We start from the raw sequence: 24,691 nt of genomic DNA, 5'->3' as shown, positions 1-24,691 counted from the left end.
CCTGTAGACCCAGACAGAGTGGCACCACTTTTGGAGGCTTCTGTGGAGAAGCCCGCCAAAAAGTGGAACAAAGGGCACGACTTGGGTTGGAGTTACAGAGGCTGGTCCATGCACGCCTCCCTCCCCCACCAGGCTTCCTCTAGTGTGGTGGGATTGGAAAAGAAATTTAAGAACTCATCTTTTAATTAATCGTCTGGAAAATGTACTCAACAGTTGGCTTTAGCAACTCTTACTTGCATGCCAATAATAAACCCTCCTGCAAAATACATATTGTGGAACTTGTGACCTTTGAGCACTAGGCCTACATTCTTAGCAGGGCTGGACGTATTAGGAACTATGGAACTCGTCTTCGGTTTTTCTGTGGTTGTTATGCCTAATTTACTTAACTGTCTATACTGGTTCTAAATTACTGTTTGCTCTTTTTCTCACTGTCTTTACTACACATAGTTTTTACTGTGTTGCTCTTGATGTTGCCAACTAATGCATAACTGTTTCTAAAGGTAAAGCGCTGGTGTTCCGTTAGCAGAACTCCCAATGGTGCTTGTACATATGTATATGATAGTAGTTGTGTAATTATGTTTTTATTGATTTGTTTTTTATTAAGCATTTAGTTAAAATACAAACCTTTGCTTTTACTTACGTTCCCTGTTCACTAGCCAAGAGATTGATTTATTCGTTTAAAACTCACCATTCTGAACCCTCTCCTCCTTGAACTGGCCCCCAGTCCTGCATAGATCCCTTTCAGGTCCTTCATAGGTCTCTTTCAGGTATCGCCTCTTTTGGTTTAACACAATCCTTGCTAATCCATCTCAACATGAGGGTGTTCTAATGATATGTCTTCAGATTTCTTACCAAATATCACCTCCATATAAACTCTCAGAGGCTTTGTTCCCTTTATACTGGAAACCCCATACAAAACATTCCCACCATAGATCAGGATTCAGGTCAAATCCATGTTTCACTATGTCATAAAGAAGTCTAGTTCGTTCCGATGTTAAGACTTGATAAAAAAGGATCAGATGTTTCAGTGACTTCTTGTGAGGCGCAAAACCGATACTTATCTGTTGTTATCCCATACTTAAAGAGGATTTTTTTGTACTTAAAATGTTCAGCCTGAATCGCTAAATCAAATCTCTGTGTTTGGGGTTTGGTGATTTTTTTCAGATAGTTTGGAGTGATGTTAGGAGACCCTGTCAGAAGGGCTGAAAGCTTGTGCACCACTCCGCTTGTTTCCGTTTCTGACCAGTCCGCACACATAATTGCAATCTTAATTTTCTTTGGATGTGCACATAAGGATTAAACATTCATGTTGAGGCTCGATAGGATTTCTATGCATTTGCCTCGCCAATGTGTCAAAGGCCAGAAAGTCCTTCCTTCATCTTCGATTTTGATGATCCTATACTGCGGAGAGCAGTCAGTCTCTAGCAATTTGTGAAAAGTTGACAGATTTCAAGATAATTCGCGAATACAAAGTATGTAAGCCCAGTTCATGCCTAATGACAGCCAATGGGACCAATTTCAGAAGCCTCAAACTTCTTTCCAAAATGACCCTTCTAGCTTTCCCCATGTTTCCCAGGGTATTCCCAGCCCTGCTTCACCGGCATAAGTTATAGAGGGCACAACCCTCAGATTATAGAAATCAATAATTGGTTGGAGTGAACATTTTCCAAACGTTCTCCCTATATTCAGTACCTTGATTTGTTTTCATCCGCAAATTGTCGATCCAGGGCTGTTCGCTGGGGTACGAGCTGATTGTTATGCCCAGGTATTCTATGGCTTTTATTGTTTTCATTTTCATGCTTCCCCAAACACCACTTGAAGGATGTTCCTGCTTTTACAAATGGATTTTTAATTTTCAGAATCGCTGATTTACCGATGTTAACTTTTTGTTCATTCTGTTCCATGTAAGATTGGAGGGAGTCCAATTTTCTTTGTAAGCCCAGTGGCATTCTGTCCAGCAACACAAGGATGTCCGCATACAGTAGGTGGCACATCGACTGTCCGTTGGATCCTTGGCGAGCAAGATCTACTCGGTTCGAATCTTCCTTTCACATCCACAATATAAAAGTTGTACAAGTCTGATGCCAAGGGGCACTCTTGTTTTAAGCCCCTTCTGGTTTTTATTAGATTGCCTTTTCGCAAAAAAAGGATGTTTCTGTTGACTTCGTCGAAAGCTGCCTCCATGTCTATACAGTCTATAAAGAGTTAAGCTGCCTCCATGTCTATACGGGCTATAAAGAGTTTTTCATTACCTTTTAGGATCTTCATTTTTAGGAGGCTTATCAAAAGAAAGTTCAACCTACAGGCCACTTTTTCGACAAACCCAGTTTTCTCTAGGATCGAAATTGCCAGAGATTTGTATCTACTCTTTGAGACGTTTGAGTAATATTCCTACATAGATTTTCCCTAGCACATCCAGCAGTGAAATTGGGCGGTAGTTTCTTGGTTTATTTCTGTCCCCTTTTTTAAAAATTGGGACCACTACCGCCCTTTTACATGAGTCAGGAATTGCTTTTAGTTGATTAATTCTGCTGAACAAGACAAAGCTGAAATCGGTCCACAGCTCCAGAGTTCCCTTCAGCATGACATTTGTCATGCCGTGTGGACCCGGTGCCCTTGATGCTCCGGCCTTCAAGATGATGTACTTTATTTCTTCTTTGTCGAAATCTATAGACCATGGGTTAGGATTCCGGACTTTCCTCAGATGTAATTTCTAGCGCAGTGCTCTGTCCATAAATCAGTTCGAAATGTTCCAACCATCCAACTTCTTGGATTGGATTTAGCTGTTGGGCTCCATTATTGTTTTCTTTACAGTTTAAAAGAGCCCAAAAGAAGTTGCCATTTTTGTTATTTAGGGTCATCAACATGTGTTCTGAGTCCATTTTATACAAAGAGGCTCTATAGGATTTCACCCATATTCTATATTGTTGTTTACGGACCCTCTTCTCCATACTAGTGATACTAGGGAGGCAATCTAGTAATCTAAGGTCCTTTGCTAGTTTTTTTCTCTTTGCAATCCCTTCATCGAAAACATGCTTTCTCTTGAACACGGCCGAGGCCCCATTCTGAGATGTTTCTCTAAATGCAAGAAGGCACGATTCATACTCTACACCTTGTTCCCCGGCCGATTGCCATTTACACAGGACTGTTTTCAGTACAAGTAGTGATTCGTCATTAATCCTTAACCTGTTTCGTCCATTATTTAGGCTAACCTTCACTGTCCAGCGAATCCCAACACTATTGGAGTACTCCTTTTCCGGTAGCCTCCGACAGGTTAGAATTAGGAGGGTTGTGATCACTCTCCGAGGCTGGCAAAACATCCAAGGAGGTCCCCCCTTGGAAGGTTGGGCCCTCAACATAGAAGTAGCCGATTGTCGCACTTGCTCTCGTGGAGGATCATGTTTTCACCCCCATCCGAACACCCTTCACCTGCCCATTGAACATTCTTATGACTCTGTTCCCGGTTTCTACCATTTCCGAGAGCGCATGTTCTAATCAGTGTTAAGACAGGACTTTTCATTCCTCCTTGATACCCCTAGACAATAAACTTTGAGGTCCCCACATATAATTATCCTGGGGTCTTCCAGTTCAGTTCTTAAATCGTCTATCCATTTCATTTTTAGTTCGATAAAGGCTTTTCCTTCGCGACTGTTGGAGTTCCAGTACAAGTTAAAAATCACTTGTACTCCCTCTTTAGGGTTCGGGGATTCTTTTTGTTTTATTAAAATAATTTGCATTAAAGATGAGGGGTTGATCACTCTAAGCACTTTTCCTACGGTTCTGTTAATGAAGATGAGCAGGCCCGATGATGGTCTCCCTTTTGTTCCTTTCACTGCCTTATTTAGATATCCGGTAAATCTGTCTAGCACTGGTGTCTCTCCAAGCCAGGATTCTTGCAGGCATAGTATGTCCAGACATGTTAACTTTGTGTCCAAATGTTGGAACATATGGATGAAGCCTCTGGTGTTCCACAAGGCAATCTTGTACCCTCTGGTACATGCATTCTGTTCGATCTATACTTTTGGAGATTGTACCAAGGCCATTGCTAGCCAATCCCATGATTATTCCATGGCTATTCTGGTTTCCAATTGATCTTTTTTCACATGATCTGATGTTTGCTTATCCCGTGGCCTGTCTTTGATGACAATCCTTAAGGCTTCTGGCCCATGTAGTCTTGTTAGAGAGTATCTTTCTGCTATTTCATGCTCTTCCTCATCATTCAAATCAAGTTGTTTATAATCTGTTCTCCAAGCTATTAGGGGCTTTTTTTGTCTCACCTTGAAGCTCTGCATCTTGTGAACACAGATTTAGGTCAAAGCCCAGAGTCCTTAGATCATCAGCTGCAGTTATCATTAAAGATATTACTGCTTGAAACTTAATATGGAGGTGAAACTTGTCATTTTCCTTTTCAGTAGGAAAATCTAAAATGTTGATGTCTTCAGTGTCAATCACTGAGTTGTGGCACGCTGTGCAAAAGAGTCATATTTGCACGATTCATAATGAAGCCATCATTTGCTTTCAACACACTCAATTTAGATTTTCCAGCTCCTGAGTTTCTCGCTACGCTCGAGTGTCGTTGTGACCCAGAGTGATCAAACTGCCAGCTCTTTATTATCTTTTCTTTTGGCCTTGTTTCAGGACGTCTCTCTTGTCTTGATCGATCCACCAGAGTCTCCATTATAAGTTGTTGGGGCACCTTCACATTCCACTTGTCTGCCAGTTTAGCTCTTTTTTACTTCTAGAGTTTCAAAATGATAGCTTCTTTCAGGAATTCCTATTTCACATTCCTCCTTATCCGATTCAGCTATGGTAATATTGCATATCACATCACTTTCTGTCAGGACAGAGTCGTCATCCTCATAAATAGACAGTTGTAGAAGGGGACCAAAAGCTCCTTCCATAGTTAGGGTTACAGCTTTTCTTTGTGGTAGTGTCATCTGGCTTTCTCTGGAGTTTCTCTCTTGTCTCTTTACAGACTTGTTAGCAGAGGCCTTACTTCCACTGGTGAGTATAATTTTGTTTTGACAGTGTTCCTCTGTTTTTAGGTTTCTGATAAAGTTTCTAGCACCTCCTCCTACCCCTTGTTTGCATCTTGGTAGATATTTTGACTTTTTTTATTTGTGACACCGTTGTTTTGGGCCTTTCCCCCACCCCCATAGTCTTAGGCTCCAGCGGGGCACCTGGGTGAAAGATAGAAAAGACTTCCTGGGTTGCCTTTGTTGGTGATTGCCTTTCATTTACCTTCCCTATTTTTAGCATTATTTGACTGCTTCTGATTTCTCCAATGCTCGTCTCAGGACAAGTGCTTATTCCTTGGCAAAACCAACAACTGTGCATGTGTATCTGTCTCTTTAGTATACACCAAGGAGCTACTCTCTCTTTCTCTCATGTTTGATGTTTCAGTCTCCTGTTGCAGGTCACGTCATCCACAGGAGTTTCCGTGTTAGTTTGTGCCGACAAACTTTTTTTCTTGTTTCCAGTCTCTTGTGTTCTCAGTAATTTAAGGGTGTCCCTAAAGCAAGACAAGAAGGATTTTTTGTCTTCTCTTGCCTCCTCTATTAAATCAATTAGGGTTTTGATAATCACACCCTCAGACTCTTCCTTTTGCTCTCTTCTCCCTGGTTGCCTTAATGTGTGATTCAATAAAGATCAGCTTGGACTGCATCAAAGCAATCAATGTTGTCTGATCCTTGTAGTTTTCATGAAGGGATTCGTACAATTTGAGGAATGGTGACAAAGTTAGAGACCATTGAACCCAATGCTGCTTGCAAGTTTGTACACTGTTCTTCCAGAGTGAGATGATTAGAGATAGACCTCCTTTCTGAATCCAAGGGTTTGCTTCGGAAGCACGGTCCACCTTTGTCCCAATTTTTCCTTTGATTGGTGTCATCTCTGTCCGAGTCTTCATTGTCAGTATCCTCTGAGTCATTAGTAGATGTAAGTCGGGAAGACCCTCTCCTTTTTTTGTGTATTCTGCGCCTTCTTGAGGGCACCCTTGTCCTAAATAGTTGACCCCGCTAATATGGTGCTAAGAATATTTTTTGTTCCAGCTCCTACGTCACTTGCAAGTTTCACTTTTTTTTCCCAGACCACAGTTAATATTGATCCATCAGGGTCTACTTCCACAATTGTTCATTTTACCCCATTATGTGATATCTGCTTATTTTGTTGGTTATGATGTAGTGCCGATACATTTTGGTTGCCAGACCTCTGATCTTTCGTCCCCAAGCCAAGGGCCTCTTCCTCTTGCAAGCCGTCCGTAGCCTGCTTATTTTCTCTGGCAGTTATGTTGCCTATATTGCAGGTCGTTGCCTAGGTATTTGCCGATGTAATTACCGTTATAGCAGATAGGTCAGCGGACAGTTGTATTTGATGGGTGCTTTCCCTGGGCTCTGAGATTTGGTCAAGTCGAAGGTGTCCCCTGTCTGTTCGAGGTTGGTTGCTTTTATGGATTTCACTGGGCAGTAGCTGCTGTCTTTCCTGACGTGTCGCACCACATGGATCCACGGCCACTAGCAAGTCAGCATCTGTTATGTCTTGCCAGGGTTCTTTTTGGATTTCCGGGTTGTCATTTTAATCTTTTACTTGTTTTAGATTCGGTTGTCCCCCCAGACACTGAATCAATCTCATTCGGTTTAAGATGCCATTTTATGTTCTTGGCATCTGATGGGGATTTACACCTTTGTTTGGGTTGTAGGCACCCTAGTTTCCTTGACAGCAAGCGGCCTGGTTCCTTATTTAATGGCACAGTCCACATGGTCAGAGGCTTGGGCTGAAAAGATTCATCAGCTACTTTTGGTCGATGTAGTGCAGAAGAGGAAACTGAGGCGATAGCCGAGGAGCTCATGTGGGGCTCAAGGTGCATCTCAGAGTTTACTCCCCTTGTGTTCCAGGAAACCGGCAGAGAAGACTCTTCCGGAACATTGGGCATTAGTGAGAGGCTAGTACTGGTCTCTCCACTTGGGCACATGAAGAGATCCCGAGAGGAAGCCCATTGATTTTTCCCATTATCGGGTCAAGCGGGGGGCATGACCGCTACTCTGCACCGCTCTTTTTCACTATTCTCCTGCATTGCTACATTTGGCACTGCTAAGGGATTATTAATTTGCGTGCTCTCCAAGTGTATCATCTCAGTGTTTGGTAGCAAGCAAGAAGATGAGCACTGTTGGCGTCTCAGAATGGGAGGTAGGCGAAACACTACCCTCTGATGTAGAGGGAGGGGAAGAAAATGCCATTGGGGTCTCGTGGTCAAGACGGAGCAAAGCAGGGAGTGAAACGATACCTTATGACAGCATAGGGGTGCAGACATCGCCTACGGAATAACCGCATCCTCCGCTTCACCAACTCCTCGTATTCCATCTCACGGACCCTCTTGGTGAGCCAATCTCACCTGTCGCTGTGTTGTTAAAGGCTGGTCGAAATCTGGTAGGGTGTGCTGATCCATGGCACCCGCGGCACACTCAGCTAACACTCTGTCAATACTCTGCGACGCTCCGGAGTGTGGTCTTTGAAAAAGATGCCCCACCTCCAGGCAAAGGCCAGCAAGGAAAGACTGCAACGCAGACAGGATTACAGGAGAACACCACAAATCACAGGACGCTGCTTTCTGCTTTGCTTTGCAACTGCCATACTCTGCCAACACTCAATTATGTGATAATACTTACCTGAAGGTTTAACAGCTTAGGGAATATTCTTACTCAAGAATTACTGGAAGGCTTTGGGTGAGTCTCATTGTATCTCTAGATGGCTCATGCCAATTTGAGTCTAAGCTTTACTACTCTGCTACTCTATCATGACTGGGTTTGGCTAGGCATCAGTGTCTTTCCTGTTCAACATAAAAGGTTGGCCTCTCAAAATCCACCACCATGGTTGATTCTGAAAAAACATCTCAATGACATATCATGACATTACTTTGGGTTGAACATGGCTCCATCATGGAATTTCCTGTATCGCTCTCACAGGACAAGGGCGTAGGTGTAATGTTCTACGTTATCATCCGGGAACATCGGGATACCGATATCTAACGCCTGTGTCTGTCCTGCTGCACTGCAGCCTCCCTGTAAGGCCAGCCTGCGATACTACAGCTAACAAGGAATGTTCAATTTAGAGAGGAGGCATCGTTTATTCCCACTAGCCTCCAAATAAGCTGTTGCCCACTTGTGTGGATACTAGTGCTCCTCTGACTTCTAAGGATCTGAGGGACAAAGAGGAAACACTATTATAGAGCCCTATGTTCTTTCCCCCCCCCACAGTGCTCTCAAAGTCAACCAACCAGCCCCAGGCCTTAGTGTGTGGTGTACCTGCACATGTGGTGAAGCTCTCCTCTGTCGACAGGGGATCTTGCTGCATGCCCTGGGTCTTGACCAGCAACGACCTGGAGGCAGTGCAAGTGGGCACGGAGGCGTAGGGTAGTAGAAACTCAATCCGCTGGTTAACACATGCAACATGGGGGGGGGGTTACCTGCACCCTGGTCCGTCTTACGGCCACAGTTTGGGTACAGAAATAAAAGTAAATGTTCTTGACTGTCTGTTAATTAGGTCTTGTTCTTCCTTATAGGGACGGCATGAGCTCTGAACATACCATAGCCTGTTCTTTTGTTGCATAACCGGATCAGCGGATAGCCACGGGAACCAAGCATGGGTACTGAAGAACACAGCCATGAACGGGATTGGTAAGTCTTCTATATAGTGCCACCTCTTCCCTGTTGTTCTTGCTCTTGTCCACCGTCCGTCTTCTCTTCTCCCTTTCAGTCCTCTCCTTGATTCTTCCTACTGCTTTTCTGGTCTTCTTGCTTTTCTCTCTGGTGGGACACAGAACAGTGGGGGCGAAGTGTTAAGGCAGGCGTCCTGGAACGTTTGGCACATGTTGGTGGGTGTGGTAGGCTGAAGTAAGCTCTCCCTCGAAATCACGCATTACTTCCCTGTTGTCGTGAGATCTGCTCCCAAAATCTTGTTTATCCTTATTGATTGGCCCTAAGTTGCCTGACCTTTATTGCCTCACTAGTGTAACCCAATAAACCCTGCCTGGCCGCAAGCATGCCATGTTTTCCACCTGCCCCATGAGAGCCATAACAGTAGGGCATCCGCCCCCATGACAACATCCAATCTCTTAACGGCTTCTTGTTTAATCTGGCCAGTGCCCGTGTGATCCACTGGCCATTGCCCAACAGCCTTGCCCCAGCCCCCTTGAACAGTCCAGATCATATAGGACATTAATTGTTCATGGCAAACAAGGGAAAGGGGTTTACCAAAGTCTACTGGAAGGAAAGAAGAAGAATAAAATACTTGTACAGGGGAGATAGAAGAACACAAAATGATATAGGGGAAAGTAAACAGAATAATCCTCCTGGCGTGTGTTCCTGAAAAGTAGTACGGGATCCAGTGTGTACTGAAGGAGATCCTATTCACTGTTTCAGTGGAAACTTGGCATTCCGACAATGAGATTTATACGTTTATAATAATTTGATATAAGTTACATAATACCCAGAGGTTACTAAGTGCGGACCCGGGGTTCGAACCTGTGTTGCTCTGTGTCGTCTTGCTTCCAACGCGAGCACGTTGCCCCTAAGCTATCCTCCCGAGATTGCTTAAACAAATAGAAGAATTGGGATTTAAATAGAAGAACTCTTTAATTTACATGTAGTGAGACATGTTGTGAGAGCAAGCCAATAGCAACATTGTTCTGATATCACATTTGTAGGTTAATTTGACATTTAACTAGAATATGCATATTACCTAGGCAAACTACCAGCCTATATTTCTACCTGTTCAATCTGCATGCATACATATTCAAGCAAACCGGTAAATACATTTTTCATGTTTCTTTGCTTTCACATATTTTATAATAAGCATACATGTGTTTATCTAATGCTAACGCTGTATTGTGTCAAAGTAACAGATCTTGGGTCTAGAAAGGACCATTTCCAAAAATAATTTCTTGAGCTGCTTAATTAAGATTTGGCAATCTATGTACCTATATCTATATAAAAATAAAACCATATTTTTAGATAAAACTATACACAACAAATCAATGTAGTTCATATCTTGAAAGTGCCAGATGTTATTATTTTGTGTTTTAAGTGCCAAATGTCAAATCTCATGAAGAATACAATTACCTCCTTCAAATTTAGTATGCCCCCGACATGAAGATAAGTTTGTCTTTGACTTTTGGCAATTGATAAAAAGCAAAGACTCTTCGGCCTCTAACCAGTTAGTCAATGCGGTTTCGGAGAAAGATTGGATAGACCATTTCCACCGCCTCTTTGCCTTCCCAGAGACAAATGCAACAATGCCAATTTTCTCAGACGAAAACACTTGGGTGGATTTTACAGATATCGATGACATCAAAAACCTAATCTCAAAACTAAAAAGATCAAGAGCTCCAGGACCAGACGGCCTTACAAATATAGACCTCAAACAGAACCCGGAGGAGTGGGCAATTTTTATAAGTAGAGTCTACCAGCAATGTTAAACAGTGAAACAGATCCCGAAATCATGGACTGAAGCGGTAGTGGTGCCAATTTTCAAAAAAGGAAAGCGTGACCATCCCGCAAACTACAGACCAATAGCTTTGATGGACATAATTGGCAAAATCTACGCGTCACTACTGCTCCAGAAATTCCAAAGGTGGGCCAAAACATCACCATGTCAAGACTCATACCAAACTGGTTTTTGAAAGACGCAAGTACTAGCATTAACATCCTGCTTCTTAATATCATAAAAAGTAATATCAAGACGAGTGCGCCACGAGTATTCCTAGCCTTCATTGATATGTCATAGGCGTTCGATAAAGTCGACCAACAAAAACTCTGGACCAAACTATCCGACTGGAATTGCCCAGCCGAAATTTTAGAGCCAATAATAGCTCTGCACACCAATACCTCAATACGTGTACGGCTGAATCAGCAGGGTCACCTCTCTGAGGAAATCAAATCGGAGAGAGGAGTGAAGCAGGGCTGCCCCTTGGCACCTGCCCTTTTCATCGCCTACATTGGGGACTTTCAATACTCCGAAGAGTGTGTCAGATCTTTTCCACCTAAGATTGGTGACCAGCAAACATCTCGCATTTTATATGCGGACGATTTAATCCTCCTGGATCAGACCCAAATTGGGCTACAAAGTCAAATCTCAAACTTAGCCGAATTTACCAAAGCCAATAACTTGGAAATCAATACAGAAAAAACTAAAGTTCTGATCCTGGAAAAAATGCAAAACGTCAACAAGAATAAAAGTCATTGGTCACTTAACAGCTGAAAAATTGAAGTCGTCCCGCAATTCAAATATCTTGGCATAATGATTGACTCTTCAAATAGTGAAAAAGCAATGATACAGGCATTATGGAGTAAGACAAAAAACTTGACCAGCCAACTGAAGATGGTCGATAAAAGATTTGGGAAATTTTCACTAATACCAGCAATACATCTCTATAAATCGAAATTGGTTCCAACACTGACTTATGGCATGGATGCATCACTTAATATTCCATCATCGATATGGCCAAAGATTGAAGGTCATGTGTGGAAATCCGTCTTGGGACTTCCGAAATCAACATCAACTCCAGCGATTAGACGAGAATTGGGCTTACTGTCGCTAGCAGCCACAGTTGAACAAAAACAAATGGAGCTCCTACGGAAGATTCTGATGCCTGAGAATCTGCAGATCTATAAAATCATCAACAAAGAACTACAAAGTGGCTGATGTAAAGTCTTAAACACATGGAAACATAACTTGGACTGTAGACTGAATGACTTGGCATGCTCTCATGAAGATTTGATCAACAACCCTGAAAGAATAAAAACCAAATTGGGACTTGACGATTGGATACGTACATGTGAGAAAACATCTGCGAACCGTCTGTTGATTCACCTACCGCCACCTACGAATAAGTTGAAAGTCCTGCTAGCATACTGTTCTAAATTCCCAAATAAACCACTTCAGAAAATGTTTATGAGAATATGCTTAAATGTACTGCCAACTCAAGAAATTCGAGCAACGCGTGCTCTCTCAACATCAGGTAAGTGTAGACTATGTAAAGAGGGCTCCGAATGAGAAACAATTCAACACTTGCCAATGTACTGTAAAAAAAACAAGCCACTTGCGGGTCTCATTCTGACCCCGCTCTTCGCAGACTCACAAATCCGAGACGATGAAATCTGGTGGTATTGCCTGATTTCAGGAGAAACTACAAGATACACCATAGCGGCAGTTAAGATTCTGGAAGCAGCCATGCAGATGATTACAGCTCAGACAACATCGGAAAGAACGGCTGACGAGACAGTTGCGTCGCTGCAGCCAATACATCCATAGCCGCAAGAAATTAGAAATTTAGCTTTCTCATTTTAAACTTTACATTCCATACTTTGTCGACAGCTCTACCTGACCTGTTTTTTCTTCTTTTTGAAGAGATTTTGAAGAGATTCTTGTAAAAATCTTTTTGATTATACACAAATAATTAAAAATAAAATTAAAAAAAGAAGCCAAGTTTGTCTATGCAGGTTTGACATTCTAGTTTTTAGATAATCAGGAAACTTAGCTAATCAACATCTGAGAAAGCAAGTGTTGGATAAAAAGGATTACCTTGCCAAAATTGTTAACCAGGATCTGAAAGGAGTTGTACCTTTCTAGAGACCGGGGAACGCCCAGACTGCATGGATATTTTTATAAAAAACATACCAGGAGGCTTTGATGGAGTCAGAAGCTGGTTGAAGTTTTCACACTCCTAGGGACAGCAGGAACCTGCTCACCAATGCCATTAGTGTTCATTTACATGCAGGAGCCAGAATCCTCATGGTCTGGCACAAAATAGCGCTGGTGCAGGTCCGATAAATGCATCAGACTTCCCACAATCTTCTTAGAGCCTAAAGTGGGAGGCCTTTACAGGAGTCACAACGCGGTCTAAAATCACTTACAGTGAACATCCAAAAGAAGCGCCAAGGAGTAGAAAAATGAGCCAGAGGTAATGGGGCACAGCCAACTTATATACAACCCATGAACCTCATCTATGAAGTCATGGGAACCAACCCTGCTGAGTCAACAAATAGCAGTGAAAATACTCTCAAATGTCAGACTTGTGCCTGCAAGATATTTCTAAGATGATAAATATGTGGGAGAGGAAGGAATCCACTAGAAAAAAAATCAGGATGAAAAGTAGTAAGATGGCAAAACTATGAACAAAGACAGTATAATTCTCAGTCAAGGCGATTACCTAAAAACAGTAAAGGTTTATGTAAGCCATTACGCAGATGCTCATACTAATGTTGATTTGATAAGTCATTTATAACACGCCTGTGCACAACTGTTTCTAGGTGTGACAAGACAAGGAAGGGAAACAGAAAGAGGACAAACCATGATCTTACTTGGCCTCGTGTCATTCAGATCGCACAAGTGAGGGGGAAGAGGGGAGGGGAGACGAGCCAATGGGTGGGTGGTGGGGGGGATGAGTAGAAGTGCAGGTGACTCAATAAGTGCTGCATAGGGTGGCTCTTAAGTGCACAGAGAAGGGACTGAAGGGTTACAGATACAGACCCTTAAATGCTGAGGGAGCCTGGAGGTAATGCAAGGGCAACTGGACATGCAGGAGCCTGGGCCAGAGTTCAGGGGGGGCCAGTGTGCAGAGCTATCGGGGACATTAGCAGGGGAGAGGAAGCGAGAAAGTGGAAGGTTTTCAGTTGCTTCCGGAACCGAAGGTGGTTATGGCCAAGTTTGAGAGACCAAGGGAGGCTGTTCCAGAGGGAGGCCCCAGGCGAGGAGAGATCTGCCCCCCATTCTCTGCTTGGAAAAGTGACTGACCTTCAGGTATGTGGATGAGCGGAGAGCTCAAGAAGGAAGATGTTTAGAAAGAGAAAGTTGGAGGTAGTGCCATTCCAGGCTCTAGAAAGCCAGTGCAGAGATTTCAGAGCTGGAGAGATAAGATCCCTGGGGTTTGAGGCCAAGGACAAGTCTTGCAGTACTGCTCTGGATGAGTTGTAAAGGTCGAAGAGTAGAGACGGGCAGATTTAGAAAGAGGCTGTAACAATAGTCCAGCTTGGAGAGGACCAAGGCTCTAGAGACAGTGAGCTTCTTGGGGAAAGCGAGAAAAGGAAGAGAATACCTCAGAGGAGGTGCAGCTGAAAGTGTGACTTCTTAGAGACATCAGAGATGTGAGTCGAGAGGGTGGAGTCTGAGATGACACCAAGGTTCTTAGCCTCACAGGAAGAAGTAGGCCAGAGAGAGAGCAAGAAAAAAAAAGGAGGGAGCAGGTGTCCCGATGAGGAGGATCTCGGTCTTACTGGCATTAAGGCAGAAATCATTGGCAGCACACCATTCCTGAATTGCGGACAGTCTGGTGTGAGAGAAGGAGCAGAGATGGCTGAGGGGAGCCTGAAGGAGAGCTGGGTGCCATCTGCATAACACTGAAAGTTAGAACAGAATGTAGCGATGCAGTGGCCAAGAGGTGCCAGGTAGTGGTTGAATAGCCAGGGAGAAAGGCTAGACCCCTGGGGAACATCACAAGTGGATAAAGAAGAGAGGAAAGACCCCAGTTGGACATGAGAGGGTCGGTCAGTGAGAAAGGAGGTCAACCAGGACAGGGCCTGACCAGTGATAACCAGGTTATCAAGGAGGCGATTGAGCAGGATGGCAAGGTTGACTGTGTCAAAAGCAGAGGATAGATCGAGGAAAATGAGGACACAAGGAAAAGCGAGAGAGAGACTTGCAGAGGTTGCGAAAGAGTCACAAAGAGGGGTTGGTGGCATCCAGGTGTATGTTCAGGTCTCTGAGGAGTAAAAGTTAAGAGGTAGAGGCAAGAAGGGAGGCGCAATGGTCTGCCGACTCAGAGAGGAAGAGGGCAACCTGTAGATGGTGGCCACAGTGAGAGAGGCCAAGCAAGATGACAATGCATTACTTACCGTAAAAGCATTTCTGATGGTTGTATCTGCTTAGATTCACATGCTGTGCATAGGTCCGACATCCAGTGGTCACTGCGGAGTATTGCATTTTGTTTTTCGTAGTCGAAAAGGGGACGTCGACAAGGCGTGTCTGTAACACTATCCCTATAGTGACGTGCGTTGTACCCACAATCCCTCACGCGTCGAGGTCCCTCTGTTTGTATTTTTCTGCCCTGAGGGAGCCTTCTAGACGTGAGTGAGTACAGAAAAGAGAGAAATATAGTAGAGGATGTCTATGTTCCTTCCATCCGAGCGGGGAGTAAGAGCGGGCGCATGTGAATCTAAGCAGATACAACCATCAGAAATGCTTTTACGGTAAGTAATGCATTGTCTTCTGATGTTTGTTAATCTGCTTAGAATCACATGCTGTGCATAGACTAGCGAGCAGTACCCGGAGTTGGCGGTGGGTTATGAGAAGGAACAGTAGAGAAAAGATGTCTTAATACTGCCTGTCCCACCTGGGAGTCAGATCTAGAGTGTGCCTCTAGACAGTAGTGTTTTGTAAAGGTGTGCACAGAACTCCAGGTAGCCGCTTTGCAGATGGACTCAAGGGGAACATTTGCAATGAATGCTATGGAAGCCCCAGTGCCTCGAGTGGAATGTGCTCTTGGCTTGAAGGGTAGTTCTCTCTTAGCAAGAGTGTAACAGAGAGTGATGCATTGTACAATCCATCTAGATATAGTGGACTTAGAGACTGCATCTCCTTCTCTTCCTGCTGCCACCGAGACAAAGAACTGATTAGTCTTTCTCAGTGATCTGGTTCTTTCCATGTAGAACATGACAGCTCTGCGTACATCTAGTGTATGCAGACTTTTTTCTCCCAAGCTGGAAGGGTTTTGAAAGAACGTTGGTAGTTCTATAGATTGGTTTACATGAAATTTTGAGATGAATTTTGGTGCAAACCTTGGGTGTATGCGAAGAACCACCTTATCCTTGTGAACTGATACGAAGGGGTCTAGTACAGAAAGAGCCTGTAGTTCACTTACTCTCCTAATGGAGGTGATAGCTATTAGGAAAGCAGTCTTAAGAGTGAGGTATTTAAGAGTTGCCTTGTGCATGGGTTCGAAAGGAGTGCCCATGAGTCTAGAAAGTACCACGTTTAAGTCCCATCCGGTAGCTGGGTTAGCTATCGGGGGGTGTATTCTTTTTACCCCTTCCATAAAGGCCTTGATAACTGGTATCTTCCACCACAACACTTTAAGTTGGGAAGTGGTGTATGCAGAAAGTGCCGCTAGGTGGAATTTAATGGAATTAAACACTAGACCTGAATCCAGTAAATGGGTCAAGTACAGAATAATGTTAGTGGCAGAGCAGTCAACCGGGTTGATGTTCTTACTTCTACACCAGATGACAAATCTTTTCCACTTGCTAGAATAGCAGTGGCGAGTATTAGGTTTTCTGGCTTCCCTGAGGATGTCCATACATCTCTGAGGGAGATGTAAATGTCCAAATTCTATGATCTCAGGAGCCAGGCTGCTAAGTTCATGGTCTGAGGGCATGGATGCAGTGTCCTGCCCTTGTCTTGTGACAGCATGTTGTACGGGCAGGGAAGTTTCATTGGGGGAGATAGGGACATCTCCATCAAGTGAGCGAACCATGGCTGCCGGGCCCACATTGGGGCTACTAGTATCATGGTAACCTGCTCTTGGTGCATCTTGTGCACCACTTTGTTGAGGAGGGGAGTCGGGGGAAAGGCGTAAACAAATTTCCCTGACCATTGAATCAACAGACCGTTCCCCTTGGACTGGTTCTGGGGGTACCTGGAGGCGTAACTTTGGCATTGTGAGTTCTCGAGGGTTGCGAACAGGTCTATTTCCGGGAAACCCCATTGCGTGAAGACGTCTAAGACGATGTTTTCGTGTAATTGCCATTCGTACTCTTTGGGTAGGGGGAAGTCTCTGCTGAGTTTGTCTGCTAGCAGATTGAGTTCCCCTGGTACATGTTGTGACAGTAGGAACATGTTGTGTTTGAGAGCCCACTTCCATATATTCTGGGACAGCTTGGACAGTCCTGGAGAGTGAGTGCCCCCTTGCTTGTTGAGATAGTGCATGGCTGTGGTGCTGTCTGTGAGGACCATCACTGTCTTTCCTTGTAAGTGTTCCTGAAAGGCTTTCAGTGCTTTGAACACTGCTAATAGTTCCAGCAGGTTTATATGCTTGGATGCTAAGCTCGGAGTGCACACTCCGTGAGCAGTCTGATGGGATAGGTGAGCCCCCCATCCTGTAAGGGATGCGTCTGTGGTTAGAGTGGCTTCCACTGCGGGTGTGGCAAAAGTTTTCCCTAATAACAGGTTTTCCTTTGTCCACCACCGTAGCGAGAGAACCAAGGCCTGCGAGACTACCACCAGATCGTCCCATTGTCCGCTGGCCTGACACCACTGGCTGTAGAGCCACTCTTGCATTGGGCGCATGCGCAGGCGCGCGTGAGGTACCAAATAAATACATGACGCCATCATCCCGAGCAAGCGCATTGCTTTGCGTACCGTCACCTCTCGACCTGCCACATATTGGGGGATCTGAAACAGCATGTTTTGGACCCTCTCGTTGGAGGGGAAGACGAGGCCGTCCTTTGTTCGAATTAGAGCCCCTAGGAATTGTTTGATTTGGCTGGGGTCTAAGCTGGACTTCTTTTCGTTGATGGAGAAGCCCAGTTGGGACAAAAGGTCTACGGTCCTTTGGGTATTGGAGAAGCATGTTTCGTAAGAATCCCCTGTTATGAGCCAGTCGTCGAGGTACGGGTAAACCGGGATGGATAATCTGCGCAGGTGGGCCGCTGCCACTGCCAGTACTTTCGTAAATACCCTTGGTGCAGATGCTATCCCGAAGGGTAGTACTCTGAACTGATAGTGTTTGTTCTCTATCTTGAACCTGAGGTATTTTCTGTGCGCTGGCTACATTAAAATATGAAAGTATGCATCTTTCATGTCTAGTGTTGTCATGTAATCCCCCTGTGATAACAGTGGGATTACTTCCTGCAAGGTCACCATACGAAACTTTTGGGGTTTGACAAAGTTGTTCGCTGGGCGCAGATCTAATACAGGGCGCATGGTTAAGTCCTTTTTGGGTACAAGGAAGTACACTGAATAAATACCTTCTGTTACCTGAGATAGGGGGACAGCCTCTATAGCTTCTTTTTTCAGTAGCTCTTCTACTTCTTGAAGAAGAATAGTGAGGTGTTCCGGTGTCATGCGTCGGTTCCGTGGGGGTCTGTATTTCGGGGAACCGTTGAATTCGATGCAGTATCCGTGGGCTATGGTGGATAATACCCAGCGGTCTGACGTTATTCCCTCCCATGCTGAAAGGAACGATGTTAGCCGGCCCCCGACCGGTGATGCATGGGAGGGGACCCGAATCTTTGGGTCATTTGTTGGTATTGGGCGTGGGGCCTTTTGGACTGGAGCCGCGCCCTCTTCCTTTGCCACGACGTTGGCCTCTTTGACTGAACTGGGTGCTTTGGTTAGAGGGCCAGTTGGTAGCAGAGTAAAATTGTTGTTGGCTTTGCTGCTGGCGTTGGCCACGAAAGGAGCGTCTATTGCCATAGCTGCGTCTGTTAGGTGGCCTAGAAATTTGGTCAAGAGTCTTGATGGTATCAAACTCCTTCGCATGTTCTAGGGCCTCATCAACTGCTTTCCCAAACAGATGTGTTTGCTCTATGGGCTTATTTATTAGGGAAGCCTGGGTTTCTGGTTTAAATCCCGAATTGCGCAGCCAGACATGGCGTTTGAGAAGTATTCCCTGAACCAGAGAGCGGCCAGCTGTCTCTGCGGCATCTAAGGAGTTCTTTACGATGCCCTGCTTTACAAGAGTTCCCTCTGATATAGTAGCCAACAGGCGTGAGCGCAGGGGTTCTGGTGCGTCCTCTGCTTCGCTGCGCAGGTTGCTCCACTGTGCATCTGCGTAGCTAGCTAGTAGGGAATTGTTATATGAGTCCGGGATAGAATGTCCCCTGATGTACAAAGGATCAGAAGAGGCAGGGCTGAAGAGCTTTTCTATTCGAGGGTTGACCCCTCTGACTAAGGCTGGATTGGAAAGGGAAGGAGTTATTCTTCTCTTTATAGAAGCCAGGAGCGGAATGGACTGGCTGACCGGGGCTTTTTCTTTAATAACCCTTTCTACAAAGTCTATGTCCGGAAGGGTCTCCCCTGTGTCTATTTCAAAATGCGCTGCTGCCTTGCGCAATAGTGCATTAAGTGAAGGCTGGTCATCTATGGGGGAGGTGTTCCCAATAGGTGAGTCCTTGGGAGGAGAAGGATGAAAGACATCAGGGTCTGAGTGCACTGATGGGGATTGCCAAGGCTGCACTGATGGGGAGTGCCAGGGCTGTGAGGTAGCTGTATCTTCTTCAAAAGCTCCTGCGCTAGTGTAAGGGTCTTCCTCAAACCTCTCCTCCTCAAGTTCTTCCTCTCCACCTAAACACTCCTCATCTTCCTGGAGGTATTGCTCCTCTTCAGTGAGGTCATATGCATCTGTCGAAGGGGTAAACAGCCTAGGAATCTTGACCCTAGGGTCATCCTGGGTCCATTCTCTTGGTCTTTTGGGTGTGGGTGGGTTTTGGCTACCCAAAAACCTCTCCATCTTTTCCATACAAGAATGGAGTCTTTCCAGAGTCTCATGGGGAACCCCTGAATAGTCTAGAGGGGGGAAATCAGTGTTTTCGGCTTCAAAACGCTTCGAACGCTCCCACAACGTCGACGAAAGGTTTCCGTCGCCCTCAGAAAAGCCCTCCGGTAGTTCAGAAGTGCCTTTAGATGGATGGGGCAGTTCCTGGCTATTCTTGTGCTTTTTCGGCGTTTCTATATCCTTGGGTGCGGTATTCGACGTCTGTTTCGTCGTCCGCTTGCGTTTGTCCTCGGAAACAATTCTCGCCAGACTCTCGACGACGAGTTCGTCAGTCGAGGGTTCTGGAGTCGGCGTTGCCTGCGTTGCGCGTTGTTTTTCGACGGCCGCTCTATGGAGCGTTACGTCGGATGTTTTTGGGGTAGCGCCCGTATTAGATAAAAGCCCAATCGCTGGTCGCGGCTGCGTTTGCGGGTGGGGGTGGGGCTTGAGACCCTTGCGGTCTGAGGTCGACGCCGGAGTGCCCTGCGTCCCCTTCGGCGCTGGTGGATCCTTCGTCCTGGACGAAGAAGAGCCGTGGGTTGTGTGCTTAGGCCTATGGGGTCTGTGTGCGTCCTTGTCGCCGGGGTGTTCATCCCCATAAGCAGGGTGTGAGCCGAGCCCGTCGGGGCCGGACGTCGAGGAGCGCGAGCGCTCCTTCTGGGGGTTAATGACTTCTGTAACGGACGTCGAGTTATCACCCTCCTCGTCACTTTCTGTAACAGCGGCGGCGGGTGGGGAAACTGACTTCGACATCGCGTAGTCCGCCCACCTCTTAACTTTCCGTTCTTTAAGAGTTCTTGGTTTCAAGAGCTTACAGGCCGCGCAGCTGTCCTCTTTATGATCGAGGGGCAAGCAACGATTACAGAGCTTGTGTTTGTCCTTCCAAGTGTATTTGCCCCTACAGCGTGGGCAAAACTTAAAAGGTGTCCTCTCCATAGCTGAGGCAATAAAAACTGGTGATAACAACCCCAAGGGAAAGATAGGGGAGAAAGAAAGACATTCTCGACGAGAAGGTAAAAGTTCGAAACCCCCACTCTCCCTACTGTATGTTGGCCGGCGTGGCCTGGCCACGTGTTCGGCAGCGCCGAAGGATCTCCTCCGTCTCTTCTCCTCCGTCGAAAACTTGCTCGGCGGAGAAACAGCTTCACAGCTAACGTCGAGGGGAGGGATCTTTAACAATAAGTATATATTCAGGACCGAGGTCCGTAGTAATTGTTTAGCAATGTCTCTCTAGGAGCTCCCCGTAAGGCGACCATAAGCTGGGCGGAAAAAAACAATCTGAGGGACCTCGACGCGTGAGGGATTGTGGGTACAACGCACGTCACTATAGGGATAGTGTTACAGACACGCCTTGTCGACGTCCCCTTTTCGACTACGAAAAACAAAATGCAATACTCCGCAGTGACCACTGGATGTCAGACCTATGCACAGCATGTGATTCTACGCAGATTAACAAACATCAGAAAGATAGTCTGCAGACCAGGCATTCAAAGGAGGAGTCCTGCATAGTAATGACAGAAGCAGGGATCCACTCCGGGAAAATCAAAGCTACAGTGCCGCCGGGAAGGTTAGTTCTGGGTTCAGAGAGGATCTTGTAGCCATCATTAAGGAGAGGGTCAACACTCGTGACACAGCTGGCCGTGAACAAAGTCTTGGTGAGACACAGTACATCCAAATCAAGCTCTTCCAGAAGACGTCAGAGGAGTGTATGACAGCAGAGCAAGAGTTGAGAGTAACGATGTGGATCAGGTTGCCACCTTTGAAGACTTCCGTGGAGGGGTACAGGCCAGAGGTGCACCCTGCGGAAGTGTTGGAGGTGACAGAGGGTGGACAGAGGAGGAAGGAAGAGAAGGCAGGATAGTCGGAGAGGAAGAAGAGAGTGCCAGAGAAGTAGCTGAGGAAGGAGGCAACAGGGTGGCCAGAGAAGCAGCAGCGGGTGCCGGTGAGATGGCAGAGGAACCAGAGAGGGTTAAGTAGGGATAGCAGGAGAAGAAATAAGTTGATGAGGCACGGGAAGCTTCTATCAAAAAGGAGGCAATTGGCCCGAGGGCGCTGGACCAAGACAGTGCCATTTCAAGACTGTTCCTAGCAAATAATATGAACTGGATTAAACATTTAGCACTATGTTTAGATCCCACAGTTTCTTTTTATGGTTGAACATGCCTACCTTCCCGGATAAATATTGCTCATAAATTCCAACAGCAGCTGCTCTTAGAAGGCCTTTGGTTTGGTTAGTCTGTTGTTTTCCATCTCGCTGCAAACTCTGAAGCACTTCTAGTTGCTGTTGTGCCGTTACCCGGTATCCCTCTACTGTCAGCCAGAAGAAGAGATGTGCTTGACCCCCATTCTGCTGCATGTAATCTAAAAATACAGAGCAAATACATAAAATGCCACCCTAAGGGAGAAGCATACAAGAAGCAAAAATAAATCTGCCTGGATTGTCTGTGTAGATTGTATACACATCTCAACTGCCAATGGGTACGCCTAAGTAACTGGTAAAACAGTTGCCTAGGGCCCAGCACAGGGTATGCATTCTTCTGAAAGGATCACCACATTTTGAGGAGAAATTAACAATAATTCAAAGTCAGTGACACGATAAGACATAGATGTGACCAAGTTTGAACATGTAGTCATACAGTACAAAATGATATTGCAAGCAAATATTTCTACATTCATAATTATGTCATTTCATAGCACCACAATATTAAAATGAACCAAACTTCAGCCATGGTTTTTCGTTAAAGATTTTAAAAAGGCATTTACTTTTTTATCCACTTAAAATGTAAATGGAAAATAAATGTAAGTTTAACTACATAGGACACTTACCCATAAAAAACTGAAGTGCAACATTGTCTACAAGAATGATATCCAGGGGGACTGTGCACAGTTTTCCAAAATGTGCTGCAAGCTTCACAGTATCAATTTCCTGTAGGGCAAACAAAACATTTAGGTAAAGCATTTTAGGATTCAGATAACAATAGAGATTTGCTATTCACTTTTTTTAGGATTAATCTTATTTCAGTCTACCAAAAAGCAGTTTATACAAATAACATGCTATAAATGCGCTTTTAAGCTCAGCTTGATATGCTTCCATTGCTTAAATGTCAAAGAATTTACTGGAAACAATTGCAAAGGCCAGTACCTTAACGAGAAGGGGTTTGTTACAAAATGGTCTCTTTCCCAGAACTAACTACTAGTCGTAAGGGCATTCGTTTTCTTTGTTTTTTACTTGTAGAGTAGGTTGGCTGCTTGGACACTTTACTACAATTACATGAACAATTTATTACATATCCTCCAGAGTTCATTAGTTCTATGCATTAACAAAAAAGCAGGACAAAGATTATATGTACCAAACAGCCATGTAAAGGCCCTCTTAGACAAGAGAACTGAAAAAAGAATGCATGCTTACTTTCACAAAGTATTTCTTATATTTGGCCTTCATGCCGATAACTACCTTGAACGTTTACAAAAAGCAGAATGAAAGCTCCTAGTACCTTTCCTACATCAAGTGGGCACAACTGTTGCCAACAACCATATTCAAATAATGTCTTCCAGCCGAGGTCAGACAGTAGCCAACAGAATATACAATCTTATTTTTTTTTATTTTTTTTTATATAAAAATGTTTTCACATTCTTTTATAAAAGAATGTTACATCCTTCATTTGAAAGAAACAGACACTTGCGGTCCTAAAAAGAATCCTGATAAGGGAAAGTAAAAGGAGCAAGAGAAAAGGAAAAATTAAGATGAGAATAGAATGCAATGATCTATTTTTAAGCTTTCGTAAGGTCAATGTTCTGCAGAAATTGAGTCACCGCAATAGTCTTGTGCGTTCTCTCTCCCTCCATTAGACTGTTCCACCAAACCTCCTTGTCATAGTGAAATGTATCCTTGAACAAATGTAGCATATGAGTCAGTCTCTCTTTCTCCAGACCTATACAGTTCAATAGGAGATGTCGGATGATTTCCTTTGTTTCTTCTTGACACAGAACCGACATAAGTAAGAGGTCGAGATCCCTCTAATGGCTCCGATTTCTTTGGTAGCGATGATGTTCAAACGAGCTCTCATAAACGTTTGCCGGGACTGACGGTTCGGAAATGATCTGAGGTAAGGTCTTGTGTCGTTCAGTTTCCTACTTACCAGTGAAAGGTGTGAGACTGACTTGTACACTAGAGCGGACTCTTGGGTTTTTATCCAATCCCATGTTTCCAGTTTCATAATCACCTTTGTTGGGTTGTTTATGAGTTCAGGTTCTGAAGATCCTATGTCAATCAGGGTATCCCTGGCTTTCTGTGCCCAAGATTTTAAAAGGCTAGAATTCAGGTCGTGCAATTCATGATGAATGATGTTGAGGATTTCTGGGCGGTTAGGAGTTATCAGTTTTCTAAAGAGACTTAGGTGGTGTTTCTGTCTCTGATAACACTTAAAAATGAAACGCAGAGTTCCCTTCGGATCAGGACCATTGGGGTTGATGGTGGGAGAGTCAATAAGCTCCTCCAAAAGAGACTTTAGAGTTTTTGCCATAGATCGTCCGGAAGAGTTAAGGCGGCCTCTGTTCCGTATAAGATCGCAGGAACAACTTTTGTTCTATAGAACTGAATAATCGGTTGTAAAGAAAATGCAAAACATTTTCTTTCGATGCTCTTAGCATGGGCGAGTAAGCGCTTCATCTTCTCCCACAGTTTTTGCTGCATGTTCTCATCTGTGGGGTTATTACTTAAAGTGACCCCCAGGTACTTAAATTCTTCCACCGTCTGAATTTTGGCTCCCTCCAGCAGCCAAATAAAGTTAACTTTTGCTTTGGATGATTTTTGGAATATCATAATCTGAGTTTTTGATGTGTTAATTTCCAAGTTGTTGTTTCTTATGTAACCACTCAGATTGTCCAACTGCCTTTGAAGGCCTATAGGAGTTTGGTCTAAGATGATTAAATCGTCCGCGTAGAGAAGGCGCAAAAACTTAGATCCAACCAGTTTCGGCGGAAAGGATCTGACCTGAGGCACTGTGTCTTTAAAGTCCCATAGATATGCACAAAACAGGGTCGGCGCCAGAGGGCAGCCCTGCTTAACGCCTCTCGACGTAGAGATCGATTTGGAAATGGTTCCTTGTTGGTCTAATCTGACAGATATTGATGTTTCTGTATGAAGAGCTTGGATTTGTTCCAGGATGG

At 44.7% G+C, this 24,691-nt stretch overlaps 1 protein-coding gene across 6 annotated transcripts in view; it reads right to left on the bottom strand.

Annotated features, from left to right (window-relative positions):
• SNX13 (sorting nexin 13) overlaps positions 1 to 24,691 on the bottom strand; it is a 2,094,218-nt gene that overhangs the window by 1,225,359 nt on the left and 844,168 nt on the right. For all 6 annotated transcript variants that reach the window (XM_069648499.1, XM_069648500.1, XM_069648503.1 and 3 more), the window contains 2 exons: positions 22,349 to 22,448; positions 21,690 to 21,883 (listed from right to left, as the gene is read on the bottom strand). In XM_069648499.1, coding sequence (XP_069504600.1) covers positions 21,690 to 21,883; positions 22,349 to 22,448 — 294 coding nt within the window. The remainder of the gene's footprint in view (positions 1 to 21,689; positions 21,884 to 22,348; positions 22,449 to 24,691) is intronic.

Source organism: Ambystoma mexicanum, chromosome 2q (genome assembly GCF_040938575.1).
Source record: "Ambystoma mexicanum isolate Mex_15411 chromosome 2q, UKY_AmexF1_1, whole genome shotgun sequence".
Lineage (NCBI taxonomy): Eukaryota > Metazoa > Chordata > Amphibia > Caudata > Ambystomatidae > Ambystoma > Ambystoma mexicanum.
The sequence above is the reverse complement of the archived record's forward strand: the minus strand, read 5'-3'. Positions and strand labels throughout refer to the sequence as shown.